The following is a 14,133-nucleotide window of genomic DNA, read 5'->3' as shown; positions in this document are numbered from 1 at the left end:
AGTTGCGGCAAATCACGTTGTGATTTTATGATTCAGGGGGTGCAGCAGATAAGGCTAGCAAAACTCTTTTCTCTTTCATATATCCTATTTAACTCTGCTCTCCGGAGAGCAGAGACTAGTCATCTAATATATTCAGGAATTTGGGAAGTTCTTTGCTAAGTTCTTTCATTCCTGAATCGTATTTCCCTGTTGTTATAACCTTGGACCTCTGTTCCTGCCGAGCTCCACTACTGAGAAAGCCAAACAAAGAGCAGTGCATCTGCTTCTCTAATGGGCGTGCTGTGAGAACAGACATTGATCTCTACTACAGCGTCACTGTAGAGACAGACAAATTTGGGTGAAATAAAACCTGAATTGGTCCTCTACCCAAATTCCCACTCAGATCCTGAGGTCCTCGGACTGTTTGTTTCACATTACTCAACTTCTGCACCAGCACATGCGTCTTTCCCAAATGGTCTGCCCTCCTTAGAAGCTTGAGGAGATCTCCTTGGGGTGGAACCAAAAGCCCGGTGGGGATGTTGCGTGCTCACCGCTCGTCCTTTTATTGTTACAGCAACGTTGTGGAGAAATGCGTTACCCATGCCTCCCGTACGGAGCGTGCCATGTTGATCGATGAGGTGTGCACTATGAATGACGGCCCTCACAGTGCCTTATACACCATGATGAAAGATCAGTATGCCAACTACGTGGTACAGAAGATGATCGATGTGGCAGAGCCAGCTCAGCGCAAGATTGTCATGCACAAGGTAAGCAGCTGCCGTCGATTGATAAGGATACAGGGCTTGAGCTGTAGAAAGTGGCACTGCCACACTGGTTGCAGGGAGAAACTGAAGGCTGAGATAATTGTTTGTGCCTTTAGAACTTCCTAACAACCCAGGTATTTCAAAGTTGCAGGAAAGTAGTAGTAGGAATGTATTCATATTATATGAAATAATGAGATGCCATTCGGACTTGAAACTAGCTGGTTGCTTCTAGCAATCTTCTCTGACCTAGTAACCCAGTTCTGCACTCGTGGCATAGTGAGTGATGATACAAAAAAGATGCTAAGACGTCTCCTGTAGCAGTGCCACCAGTTTGGTGCCTGGCGAGGTGCCTTTTGAAAGTCTGGCGATGATGACACACTTGCCCTCTCTGAGAACAGCGTTTGCTAATGAGAGAAGTGTTATGTACTCAGCGGAGCTGAGCCAGACCTCGGAGCACCTCAAGCACTAACGCAGAACTGCTGGTTGCCTTTCGAAGGGCTGCCAAGCTCTGCCTGTCACTTCATGTCCCAGCTCTGCAGCGCTGATCAGGAAAGTCGGGTTAGCCGTTCGCATCGTGCTAATGGGGCACGCGTGGTGCTCCTGTAGCTGCTGAGCCCGGGGTCATTAATCAAGTCCCGTGTTTCTCGGGTTTGGATACGTTTTTGATGAGAGACTTCCAGGGATTAGCATTATGCTGCAGTGTTGGAGTGTGTAACAGTTTCAGGACTTCCTATTTGTCAAAAATGAAGACGTTTGGGAATTCAGTAAGCGTTGCTGCCAGTCCTGCCTTCCAGGGCTTATAGGGCTGCTCCCCAAGGGTGGGAGGCTCTAAACATCAGGTGATGTCTTCATTTTCCTGCTTTATAAACAACAAGCATGCAATTGAAATAATCTTCAAGTAGGCTAGTTCTTAGGTGTAGGAGTCATCCAGGGTAGTCATTTTAAACCAAAGCCTGTATTAGTCCAGAAGAAAAATAAATAAAAGCGTACAGTCTCACTGGGGCAAAATGACCTGCAGCTCTGCTAATCTGTGAGATGTGTGTGCATACGCTTAAAATCTTTACCGACACATTCCTGTTCTTGTCAAGCGGAGTCTTTTGAATAATATGCTAATTAGGTTATCAGTGTGGCTGTCAAAAATAGAAGTAGGATGACAGCTAAATAAGACTGGCTGAATGTGAAGATGTTAGCTACGTTACCCAGCTGAATGAAAGCCTGGGAAAACTGAGTGCATTGCCTGTTGGTTTGGGATTGTAAAAACTGCTCTTAGTGCAAACAAGCAGTTTGCATTGCGCTTTTAACAGCACTTTTTTCTAAATAAAAATAATCTTAACAATCAGTTCTGTCATTAAAAAAAAAAAGGCTTAGAAATGAAGATGAACAAAGAGAGTACTGTTGGACTTGGGAAGTTCTCTGTTCCGTAACCTCAGCGAAGCAGCCTGACCTTCTTGGGAATGCGATGTGGGGAGGGCCGAGACACAAATTTGATTTTTACAAAACTGGTTCTTGAAGTCGAGTAAGAATTCAAACAGCTAGTGACTGAGCTGATGAAATAGGATGAGCGCGGGGTGGACTTCCCGTGGGAGGTCAGTCAGCTCTGGCTGGGGCAAGCAATGGTGATGTGTCCACCCCAGGAGCAGGGGAGGAGAGGGGAGGGCTGTGCGTCATGTTCTGGCTGTTCCTCATTCTGTCTGCAGTTTCCACCGTGGAGTAAAAAGTCTGTTGTAGTTGCCTTATTGGAGGAACTTGCTGGTGGTGTGGGATAGTAACAGTAATGAAAATAAATGGCTCTTATGTCTCATTGCTCTGAAGCTGTCCGAGAGAACTTCAGCAGTGCAAGGATGCTAGTGCAACACAACAGGGGTTTTTCTTGTCCGGTTCTTCCAGTAAAGGTGGCTTTACTCCAGTTACAGGAATTCTGGTGGAGCTGCAGATGACTTTTACTCTGAAATAGTACGACTGTGTGAAGTTTGCTTCCACAGATCTCTGCTTAAAAATAAGGGGGCGGGGAAAGTGTATTTTAATTGTTAGGTTCAGAAATTAAACAGCTGTTCAGCCCAGGAGTGCTGCTTGCCTTTCCCAGTATCTCTCCAAATATACTGCTGGAATTCATCCTGGGAACCCCTCTGGGCTTTGAGCTCTTCAGAAGCTGAGCCTGGAAGGAGGAAGAAGGCCCTGCCGAGTTCGCAGGTTGGCTGTCGCACTCCTCGGTGCTGCTGAAGTGCAGTAAAAGCTGCTCAGCTGCACCGCCCCTTGCAGTGCTTTTCTGTGTTAGCAATCGGTCTGTTTGCCCCTGGGCCAGAGAGGTGGAGATGGGCAGAGTCTGAGCACCCTTGGGAAGCTTGAGCACCCAGGAGTCCTGTCTTGCCAGCTCTGGACAAAGCCTTACGTTTGTTCATCCATGAGACGGATTCAGCTTGATCCCATATTAGGGCTCAAGGTCCCGCTTGCTTGACCAGGAGTTCCTTCTGGGATAAACCTAAAAAAATAACATCAGCGAGTTAGGAAACATTGATTTGGTTCACAGCTTGAGGTGATTACAGCAAAAGGCACCCTACTGTTCAAGGAGTTCTCAGGTCCCTTGCGTGTGGTGCTGGTGGCCGGTGCTGAGCGCCTGGAGCTGCGGACGGGATCGCCGTGGCTGTGGTTCGGGTCACCAACCCCAACCCCTCTCTTTTGCCTCCTAGATCCGGCCTCACATCGCCACCCTGCGCAAGTACACCTACGGCAAACACATCCTGGCCAAGCTGGAGAAGTACTACATGAAGAACGGGGTTGACCTCGGGCCCATCTGCGGACCCCCCAACGGCATCATCTGAGGCGGCGCGCGGCGGGGCTCGCTGCCAGCAGGCACTCGTTCACAACCAGCAACCCACCTTGTTCCAGTACAGTTAGAAAACGTTCTGTGGTTGCTAAACTACTAAAAAAAAAAAAAAAAAAAAAAAAGGAAAAGAAAAAAGAAAAGCCTTTGTAAATTTCTTTAATTTTATTATGCATAACATGTACTAATTATTTTTTTTAATTAACTAATTGCCCTGCTGTTTTACTGGTGTATAGAATACTTGTACATAGGTATCAAATGTACATGGAAGGCCACATTTTTGTTCACTGTTGTATCTATATTCCAAATGTGGAAACTTTCAGGGTGGTTGGTTTGAAGAAAAAAAAAAAAAACACGTTTTTAATTCATCTGCCTTGCAGGCAACTTTTTTGCAAATACCTGTTTTTTCTCCTTTTAGTCAAAAGTCAGCAAGAATTTTGAATTTTAGTTAAATGGCACAAAGGATGCCTTTAACGCTGTTTATAAATATATAAAAAAAAATCAACTTGCTAAAGCTTCAGTTTAAAAAGAATTAAGTTTTTGAAACTTTTTAATTGCTTTTTTTTTGTTTTGTTTTTGAGTATAACATGCTAAAGGAGGTAGCTTAGTGGTCGTTTTTGGAAGAAAACGTACACACCCAGAAAGTTTTTAAAGCAAGGGGGCGGGGGGCGGGTGTACTTGTTTACTGCCTACTCAGTTTGTTCTGTTAACATTGAGAGACACAATTTGATTATTTAGCATGAGGAAAAAAAAATCCAACTCGGCTTTGGTCTTGCTTCTATAAATATATAGTGTATACTTGGTGTAGACTTTACATATATAAAAATTTGTAGTATTTTCTTGTTTTGATGTCTGATCTGTATCTATAATGTACCCTAGTAGTGGAACATACTTCTGACTGTACAATTGTACATTTGTAAACCTCTGTAATGTAAATGTGGAGAAGTTTGAATCGACATAAACCCGTTTTTTGGTAAGAAAAAAGAATTAGCAAAACCTGTGCATTTCAGTGTATATTCACACCTTTTATGGTCGTAGCATATAGTGTTGTATATTGTAAATTGTAATTTCAACCAGAAGTAAATTTTTTCTTTTGAAGGAAATGTTCTCTTTATACAGCCTAGTTAATGTTTAAAAAAAAAATGCTTGGTTTTATTTGTCACCTAGTTGAACAGTAGCGATCCTTTCTAAATGTTATACAAAATGATTCAGTTCAAAATAGTGTTTTTTTGAATCTTAAAAAGTAATGTTTTGCTTATTTTGTGACAGTAAGAAACAAAAAGTGCAAAAGTACAGAATCCCCTAGTTTTCCTTACAATCAGAGTCCCTTTTCACCTTGTAAAGTGTGAATCACCTTCCCTTTTTGTACAGAAGATGAACTGTATTTTGCATTTTGTCTACTTGTAAGTGAATGTAACATACTGTCAATTTTCCTTGTTTGAATATAGAATTGTAACACTACACGGTGTACATTTACAGAGCCTTGTGTATATTTCCAATGAACTTTTTTGCAAGCACACTTGTAACCATATGTGTATAATTAACAAACCTGTGTATGCTTATGCCTGGGCGACTATTTTTTGTAACTCTTGTGTAGATTGTCTCTAAACAACGTGTGATCTTTATTTTGAAAAATACAGAACTTTGGAATCTGGCTTTGTGCTTCATTTGGACGCTTTGAGTAGAGTGCCACCACCACACCTCCCTCTCTGCCTTCGCCTTTCTTTGCAAGCCTCCAACTCCTCTCTGAGCAACCACGTGCGGAGAAAAGGGAGCAGAGTGAGTGCTTAGTGCTGGCTTAGTGCTGCTTCCCCGTTCTGGCACCCGTCCTGCTGCTGTCTGGGGCTTGCTGGCCTGTGCCTGACCTGTCCTCTTGGGATTTCTAAACCTCTTTGGAGCCCATACGAACTCAAAGCACCCACACCATCCATCCTCTGGTGGTAAGTTCAAGCTGAACGACCACCTTCTCTATGTAAACTGCCTCTTGGTCACTTTTTAAGCACTGCAGCTCTTGCTGAGGGGGGCAGGGAATAATTTTCCCCACTACCTCTCCTACTCTGCTCGTGCTTTCCTCGGCTTCTGTCATCCTCCCCTCCACCCTGCCCTCTTTCCAGTCCAGGAGTGTCAGTCTGTGGAGCTGCTACTGGTGCAGAAGCTTTTTCATATAGGTTTTTCATACCCTTCTCTGGTTTGGGTGTGCGGGAGGAAGGGTCAGGGGAGCAGCACCGCCAGCTGCGCCCAGCACTCAGGGTGGGGGCGCACCAAGGGTAGGGAGCGGTGCGAGGATCTATTTGGGGCTGCTGAGCATTGCCACGAACCCAACAGCCCGCAGTTGCTGTTGTGGCTGCAGCTGAGCACAAGCTCGTGTTTCCATGGAAACTTCCCCGACTCCGAGGACCTGGTTCCCCAGGGGCCGCGTTCAGCTCCGCGCCTGTCGCTGGGTGAGCGACGTTGGGGTGGTTCTTCCTCCGGCACCGCTCCTCACCCCGACCCCGAGGTCAGCAGCAGCTGCTCCCTCCCGGAGCCCTACGAGGTTCTTGTGCAGCTCCTCGGGGTCCTTTATTACCCTAATTAAGTGCTACAAGGCAGCCCTCTGTCCCTTTCCCATCCCCTTTGCCAGATCACTTCTGGATGCGTTGAGCAGCCCGCCCCGAATGCAGATCCCCGCAGGACTCCGACCGCGACCTCTGCTCAGAGAGAAAATTGGCCTCTGCTTACCGCCAATCTTTCTTCATTTACAAGCATAAAGGATCTTCCCTGCCCCTGCTGCACTTCAGGGGCTGCTGGGTTTTAACCCTTTTCTGAAGGTTGCCATCAGCATCGCTGGAAATCCTGATTAAGTTCAAAGCACTTGTGCAAAGCCCCTGGTGGAGGGGAAGAAACTTCACATTTTGCAGGATTTTTTAATGTTTTTTCGATTTAGCATGTTAAAACATTTACAACTTTGCAGTAGAACGTGATACTTGTTGTTTCCATCTGAAATTAGCATTTTCAAAGAACTGATGGCCAGCACAGGCTTCCGTGTGATGGCTTTCACCTCGAGAACCAGCTGGATCAACCTGGACTCGAGAAGCGCTCTGGGAGCGCAGATGCTGCCGAAGGGGCGCGCGGGCTCCAGTAACACCCGTTGTGTTTCGAGGGCCTTTGCTTTTTTCTGTGTCAAATGCCTGCAGTTTCCCATGCTGCCACTTTCCCATCACCAAAAGGCGGTGCCCGTGTGGCCCAGCAGTGGCTTTAATCAGTTTTCACACCCGTTGCACTTAGCCAAGCACTGATTTGGCTTTCGGACACCTTTTTTTCGCCGGGTTTGGGGCCCTGCAGCAGCAGCAGCGATCGCACGGAGCCGCGAGGTTTTGGTGGTGCTTGGGCACCGCGTCCCTGCGCTTTGGCAGCTGCTTGAGCAGCACCTCAAAAACAGAGGGGGCTTGGTGCTGGCCCTGGCCCCGCTCCCAAGCACGGCACTGCAGGACTTCAGGAACCGATCCCGGAGGTTTTGGTCTTGCCCAAGCCTGCGGGCTTCTGCTCCACGCCTGGCCGTGGAGGAAGGATGCGGCTGGCAGCGCTGGCACGGCGTGGGGCTGGGCTGGCACAGGGCCCGTGGGTGCTGGTGGGGGGCGGGTCCTGCTGGGGACAGGATGGGGACCCTGCGGGGGGGGGGGTGGCCCTGCTGCCACCACCGGGGAAGGGACGCGGGGCTGAGGGGTGCAGGAGCCCTGACTCAGCCACTGGGTCAACCACATCCCACCGCATCCACCCGACCCCATGGGGCCGGCATCCCGCTGCCGCTGGAGCCGCAGCGAGGCCGAGAATTGGGGCCGGTGGCAGCGGCTGCCCCCAGACCCCTCCGGGGACCCCGCTGCGGTGCAGCCCCGCTGAGTCCCAGCCAAGCCACGGGGCCGTTGCTGGGTGCTCACCGCTGGGTGCCCGCCCATGGGTTCCCGTCTCTGGGTGCCCACCCATGGGTGCTCGCCCCTGGGAGCAGGGGACGTGCGGTGGGGCCGGGGGCAGCTGCAGGGACCGCGGCAGCCACTGCGGGGCGGTGCAGCCTCAGCAACCAGCTCCCGGCCCCAGCTCCGCTGCTGGCATCAATGCACCTTCGTGTTATTTATTATTATTATTATTATTATCATTATTATTATTATTATTATCCTCATCCTCATCCTCATCCTCATCCTCATCATCCCGTTAATTACTGCACAATTAGGAGGGGCAGAAGGGGCAGCGATGCCCCAGGGATCAGGCGCGGGGGCTCTGCCTCCCCCCCACGCCTGTTGGTGCAGGAGTGACCCCAGCCAGGGACGTGTCTTGGGTTTTAGCTGATTTTGCCTGATTTCCCCTCTAAACCCAGGTAAGGCCGCTGCTCCCGACGTGCATTTATTTACCCCAGCGCTCTGAGTTCAGACGAGGGTTTTGTGATTTTATTTTATTTTATTTCAGATTTGCACAGAAAAGGTGCAAAACCCGTTAGGGCTGCCCTGTAAGAGAAACTCCTTCGTGGCCTTCCCCTCTGCTCCCACCTCTCCCGCAGCTGCCACCTCCTGGGCCCGTCAGGGTGACCCAGTGTCCCCCTTCGGTGCCAGGAGCCGCCCCACAGCTCTGTAAATGTCCCCACCACAACGTCCCTGTCCTCTGGTCCCACTGTCACCCTTGGTTTGGGAAGGGGACAGAGGCAGGGTGCCGTGGGGTGACAAAGCTGCCAGCATGGTGCTGGGAAGCTGAGCCCCCTGTGCCCCTGTTTCCTCTCCCCCACCTACCCTAAGGTGCCCCCATGTCCCCTCGGCCGCCCCATCTGCCCCACGTCCCCCCCATCCCAGTCCCTGCCATCCACCCCTGCATCTGCCCCCAGGTCCCTGCCATCTGCCCCGTGTTTTCCCCCATCTGCGGCAGGATCTGTCCCTGGGTCCCTCCTCCATCTGCCCCTCGTCCCCCCCATCTGCCTGTTGACCCCCCCATCTCCCCTGAGTACCTGCACCTACCCCTGGGTCCTTCCCCAGCTGCCTCGGGGTCCCTCAACACCTCCCCATTTGTCCCAGGTTTCCCCCATCTACCCCTGGCCCCCCCACTTTGCCCCATGCCCCCTCTCTGCCCCTGCACCCCCCTCTCTGCCCCTGGGTCCCCGCACTCTGCCCCAGTTTCCCCTACCAACCCCTGTGTCCCCCCAAATGCCCCCATAAGCTCCCTATATACTCCCTGGGTGCCCCCATCTTCCCCATTCCCCTCTATCTACTCGCGGGTACCCCCCACCTACCCGCATGTCCCCCCACCCCGTGTCCAACCCCTTGTGCCCCCTGCCCCCCCCCAACCACCCCTGGGTCCCTCCCATCCTCCCCATGCCCCCCTTATCTGGCCCTGGGTCCCCCCATCTTCCCCACAGCACCCCTCCTGGGTTCTCTCACCTGCCCCCATGCCCCCCTGTCTACATCTGGGCCCCCCCCCATTTGCCCCATACCCTTCCAATCTGCCCCTACATCCCTCCCCATGTGCCCACATGCCCCTCTATCTACCCCTGTGTACCCCCATCTTCTCCCATAACCCCCGTATACCCTCTGGGTCCCCCCATCTTTCCCATACCCCCCTATCCGCCCCTGTGTCCCCCCCATCTTCCCCATACCATCCCCTACATACTCTTTGGGCTCCTCCATCTTCCCCCATACCACCCTATATAATCCCTAAGTTCCCCCCTCCCCCCCCCCATCTACCCCCCAGGTCCCCCCACCTTCCTCATAACCCCCATACACACCTTGATCACCTCCTCTTCCCCATATCCCCTATCTATCCCTACATCCCCCCAACTGCCCCCATGCCCCCCCCCATATACTCCCTGGGTCCCCCCATCTTCCCCTTACCCCTGTATCTACACCTGTGTACCCCCCGTCTCCCCCCCACCCCCCTATATGTTCTCTGGGTCCCCCCACCTTCCCCATACCCCCCCTTTATACCCCTTGGTTCCCCCACCTTCCCCAATACCCCCCTATATACTCCCTGCGCTCCCCCCCCCCCATCTACCCCTACATCCCCCCTATTTACCCCATACCCCCCCATCTACTCCCCGGCTCCCCCATTTCCCTAGCCCCCCACCTCCCCTGCGCTCCCCTATTTACCCCCCACCCCATATCCCCCCAATCCTCCCCATGCCCCCCCCACCCCCCATATTCCTCCCACCCTCCCATTCCCCCCAACCCCCCCATACTCCCCCAACCCCTTATTTTCCCTCCACCCCCCATATTCCCCCTACCACCCCATACCCCCCCCACCCCCAGTTTTGCCCCCACCCCCGCCATTCCCCCCAACCCTCCCAATCCCCCCCCACAGCCCCCATTTCCCCCACAGCCCCCTCATCCCCACAACCCCCCCAAGCCCCCCTGCGCGCAATTTTCCCCCCACCCACCCATATCCCCCCAACACCCCCATACCCCCCCAGCCCCTATTTTCCCCCCACCTCCCATATTCCCCCTACCCCCCAATATCCCCCACACCCCCCCATTTTCCCCCACCCCCCCCATTCCCCCCACCCCCCCCATACCCCTCCCACCCCCCATATTCCCCCCACCCCTCCGCATTCCCCCCAACCCCCTATACCCCCCCACCCCCTGTTCTCCCCCCACCCTCCCATATCCCCCTAACGCCCCCATACCCCCCCCACCCCCCATATCCCCCCACCCCCCTATAACGCCCCCACCCCCCATTTTCCCACCCCATCCCATATCCCCCCAACCCCCCCATACCCCCCCACCCCCTATTCTCCCCCCACCCCCCATATCCCCCCTACCCCCCCATTCCCCCATATCCCCCCAACCCCCCCATACCCCCCCACCCCCTATTCTCCCCCCACCCCCCATATCCCCCCCTACCCCCCCATTCCCCCATATCCCCCCAACCCCCCCATACCCCCCCACCCCCTATTCTCCCCCCACCCCCCATATCCCCCCCTACCCCCCCATTCCCCCAAAGCCCCCCGTTTCCTCCCCATACCCCCCCCCCCCCCCCCCCCCATTCCCCCCCCCCCCCCCCCCAAGCGGGGGCGGGTCCGTCCCCAGCCCGCGGGGCGGGGGCGGGGGCGGGGAGGGGCAGCGCCGGGCCGGCCGGGGGAGGGCCGGGGAGGGGAGGGGAGGGGAGGGGAGGGCGGCTCGGCGGCGGCCCTCACCCGCTCCCACACCGCCTCCCGCGGGCGGCGGCGGCAACAAAGGGCCCCTTCCCCGCCCCGCCGCGCCGCCGCTGCCCGAAGATGCCCGCGGAGCTGCCGCCGCCGCCGCCCCGGGGGCCGCGGAGCCTCGCGGTGCCGCTGCTGCTGCTGCTGCTGCTGGGGGGGGGCGCCCGCCCCGCGGCGGTGAGTGGGGGGGGGGCGTGGGGCCGGGGGGGGGGGGTTGGGGGTTTGGGGGGGGTAAGGGTAAGGGGCCCCCCGAGCCCGGGGTGGGGTGGGGGGGGGTTGGGGGGGTGGTCGCGGATCTCTGTAGGGTGGGGTCCGGGCTCGGGTTTGGGTTTGGGGGGGGGGGGTGGTTGGGGGGGGTTTTGGGGGCTGAGCCGGGGGCAGCGCAATAGCTTCAGGTCCCCCCCCGTCCCCCCCCCCCCCCCGATGCTGCCTGCATGCGGGGGCTCTGCAGCCCCCCCCCCCCCCGAGGAGCAGCAGCAATCCCCCCCCCAGCCCTCCCCCCCCCGTACCGGGCAGGAGCCGGTGCCCCCTCTACAGCCCCCCACCCCAAGGGATGCCCCCCCTCAAAGGATGCCCCCCCAAGGCGTGTTCCGCCCCCCAACGCATGCCCCCCCCCCCAAGGGATGCTCTTTTCCCCCAAGGGATGCCCCCCCCCAAGTGATGCTCACCCCCAGCGGGGTGCAGGCAGTGGTTTTTGGGGAGGGGGGCGGCAGGCAGCCGGGGGGGGGGGGCGCAGGGTGCGCGGGGGGGGCTGCAGGTAGATGCCGTTTGAAGGTCACCGGGAAACGCGCCTTGAAGCCAGCCCCGAGGGGCGGCCGGGGGGGAAAATCCCACCTGTGCCCGCTCCCTGCTTCTGGGGGGGGAGAGAAACTTGTGGGGTTTGGCCCCGACCCCGCAGGGATCCAGCCCTGCCCCGGTGCTGCCCCCCCCCGCGGGGCTGAGCCCCCCGGACCCCAGCGTTTCCCATCCCCGCGCTGGTCCCCTGGACCCCGGCTTCCCATCCCAGGAGGATTTTCCAGCCCCGCTCCCAGGAGAGGGATTTTGGCAGGGGCAGGAGGAAGGGGTCAGGGCTGAGGCACTCCCAGCACCGCTTCCCCGCGCCGCCGGCACGCTCCAGGCACGCTCCGGCCTCCGCGGGGCCGGGGGAACCCCGCTGCTGGAGCCAGCCACCACCGGGCACCCCGTGCCCTGCGCTCTCCGTTACGTGGTTCGGTTATGGGAACACCCAAGGGACCCGGGTGGCTCTTGGGGTGGCGGCTGTAGGGCGATGCTGTGCGTGCCGGGTCCCGAAACGAGGCTTTCCCTGCGCGCGGAGCGATGGTGGCACCATGCACGGCTCGCTGGGGTATGGGAAGCAGGCAGGGAGGGAAGGAGGCCGCCTTCCCTGCCTTCCCCTTCCCTCTTCACGAGGGGAAAAAGTCCCAGGGCCTGGCTGCTCGGTGCTGTACGACCCGCTGGATTTAATGCCACGGAGCTCGCCCCGCTCCCCCGGGGGTCCCGGTACCCCCGTTCCCGCTGCAGTGGGCGTGCGGGACTGCGCCGGGGGCGTTTGCGGGGCTGTGGCGGTGGCGTTCGCATCTCCCCAAAGCAGCAGCTGCAACTTCTGCGCTTCCCAGGGGGCTGGCGAGGCTCTGCCGGGCACACACCGAGCGAGGGGCGCGATTTCCCCGCGCCGGCAGCCGCGAGCCCTGTGTGTGGCTCCGGGCGCGATGCCGCGCGGTCGCGGCGCACCGGGCATTTATCGCGGTGAATATCACCGGGGAAGAAGGCGTTCAGCCTCCATCCCTGGGGGGCCGAGGCGGGGGCTCAGGCCCAGCTTTGGGACAGGTCCTGGTGACCCAGCGCCGCGCGGTCCCGTCCCACTCCCATCACAGCCGAGGACCCGCTGGACCCATTTTTGCCGCTGGGTGCCCACGGCGGCGAGCGCTGCGTGCGGCCGTGCCGGCGTCTCCAGCACCCGAGGTGGGAGCGGGGGCGGTTGTGTGGGTGCCTCCCGCCCCGCCCCCCCCTCGGTGATCTTAACTTCTTCCGTTTGGGGATCTGCAGCTGGCGGGCGGCGGTGCAGCCATTTGCTGAGGATAATTAGCAAGGAAGGGCCGGGGTTCGTTAAACGCGAGGCTTGGAGCTGCCGGGCTGGGGGGGTTCGCCGGGGACCTGGGGGACACGGAGCATCCTCAGCTGGAGGGGGCCAAGGCCTCGCCGCTCCCCTGCTGCTCCTCGCCGTCACTTTACAGCTGTTTGGTGGCGTTGGGCAAAGTCTCGCCTGTCCCCTCTCCCCTGGGTCTGCAGGATGGGAACAATGACATTACACAGCTCCAGTGCACCCCAGCCGCGTGTCACGGGGCTGAGAGATGGATTTGGGGACACCCTTGTGCATAGGGACAGGGTGACGTTGCCCACAAACCTGTCCTTGTGCCACTGCTGGATCCTGGTCCCCACCTGGCCGGTGGCATCGGGGCCGCAGCCTGTGCTCGTGTGACACAGCCGCGGGGTGCGCACAGGATGCGTTTTGGGTGGAAATCCTCCTTGGGCACGGAGCACCCCGTCCCCGTCACCTGAATGCTGCGGGGCTGGGTGCTCTGAGCCCCGGGTGTCCCCGGGGACACCGAGCTTGGGGACACCGCGTCCTGCCGCCGTCCCCAGCCCGGCGGATGTTTGCTGACATCCCGTTTTGTCTCCCTGCCAGCGAGCCCTGCCCGCGCCTTCTCCGGAGCAGCATCCGTCATCCCTAACGAAGCAGCTCTCTTGGAGAGGTTTATTAAAATTCAAATTAACATTTGCACCACGGAGAGCTGACAAATAACTCCGGCTCCTCCTGGTGCCCAGCCAGGATGGGACCATCAGGGTGCTGGGCTCGGGGCACGGAGCGGGGTCCCCGCCCTGTCCCCCCCTGCTGGGACAGAGCCTGGCTGTGGCGGGTGCGTGGCCCCAGGCTGGGGGAGGCGGCAGTGAGATCCTGGCTGTTCTTGCCCTCTCCCTGCCCCGTGTTGTTGCTTTGGAGCTGGTTCCGTCCCCGTTGGGCAGAGGACGAAGGTTTGGATCTGTTTGGGAAATCCAGGTGGCTTGGCGGAGAGGAGACCCTGCTCATGGGGCCATGAGCTCAACCCCGTAGCAGCCACCTGAGAAGCCAAGCGTGGTCCCAGGAGCCAGGCAAAAGGGAAAGGAGCCCGGTCCCAGCTGGAAGATGGAGGCAGGCAGGGAAATGGGCACAAGATGGGGGTGAGATGGGAAGGAGTGGGGCCATGGAGCTCGTTGGGGAGCCCGGGGCTGGGGACACCGTGCGCGGTGCCGGCATGAGGGCTGCTCTCTGCCGCGAGGGCTGGCTGGCGATCGCTCCTTCCTCCTCCTCCTCTTCTTGTGCAGAGCTGTGGCTTTTGCAGCCAGGGCTGCTTCCTCAGGCTCACGTTAATTGGGTGCTG

The 14,133-nt window shown here is 57.2% G+C and overlaps 2 protein-coding genes and 1 non-coding gene across 42 annotated transcripts in view; all 3 read left to right on the top strand.

The window, feature by feature from the left end:
• The window catches only part of PUM1 (pumilio RNA binding family member 1), a 71,864-nt gene extending 66,646 nt beyond the window's left edge, over positions 1–5,218 (top strand). For all 39 annotated transcript variants that reach the window (XM_040535362.1, XM_040535370.1, XM_040535368.1 and 36 more), the window contains 2 exons: positions 554–746; positions 3,431–5,218. In XM_040535362.1, coding sequence (XP_040391296.1) covers positions 554–746; positions 3,431–3,562 — 325 coding nt within the window. In that variant the 3' untranslated portion in view covers positions 3,563–5,218. The remainder of the gene's footprint in view (positions 1–553; positions 747–3,430) is intronic.
• On the top strand, positions 1,104–1,189 carry LOC121059073. Its single transcript, XR_005814429.1, has one exon. It is a non-coding gene; the product is annotated as a small nucleolar RNA SNORD103/SNORD85 (small nucleolar RNA).
• Positions 5,219–10,774: 5,556 nt separating the features above from the next.
• Positions 10,775–14,133, top strand: part of SDC3 (syndecan 3) — a 35,615-nt gene continuing 32,256 nt past the window's right edge. The window contains exon 1 of one of the 2 annotated variants that reach the window (XM_040534953.1): positions 10,775–10,891. In XM_040534953.1, coding sequence (XP_040390887.1) covers positions 10,790–10,891 — 102 coding nt within the window. In that variant the 5' untranslated portion in view covers positions 10,775–10,789. Of the gene's footprint in view, positions 10,892–13,912; positions 13,934–14,133 lie in introns of those variants that run through there. The other variant, XM_040534954.1, reaches the window with a different exon arrangement.

This window comes from Cygnus olor, chromosome 23 (genome assembly GCF_009769625.2).
Source record: "Cygnus olor isolate bCygOlo1 chromosome 23, bCygOlo1.pri.v2, whole genome shotgun sequence".
In the NCBI taxonomy this organism is placed as follows: Eukaryota; Metazoa; Chordata; class Aves; order Anseriformes; family Anatidae; genus Cygnus; species Cygnus olor.
The sequence above is the reverse complement of the archived record's forward strand: the minus strand, read 5'-3'. Positions and strand labels throughout refer to the sequence as shown.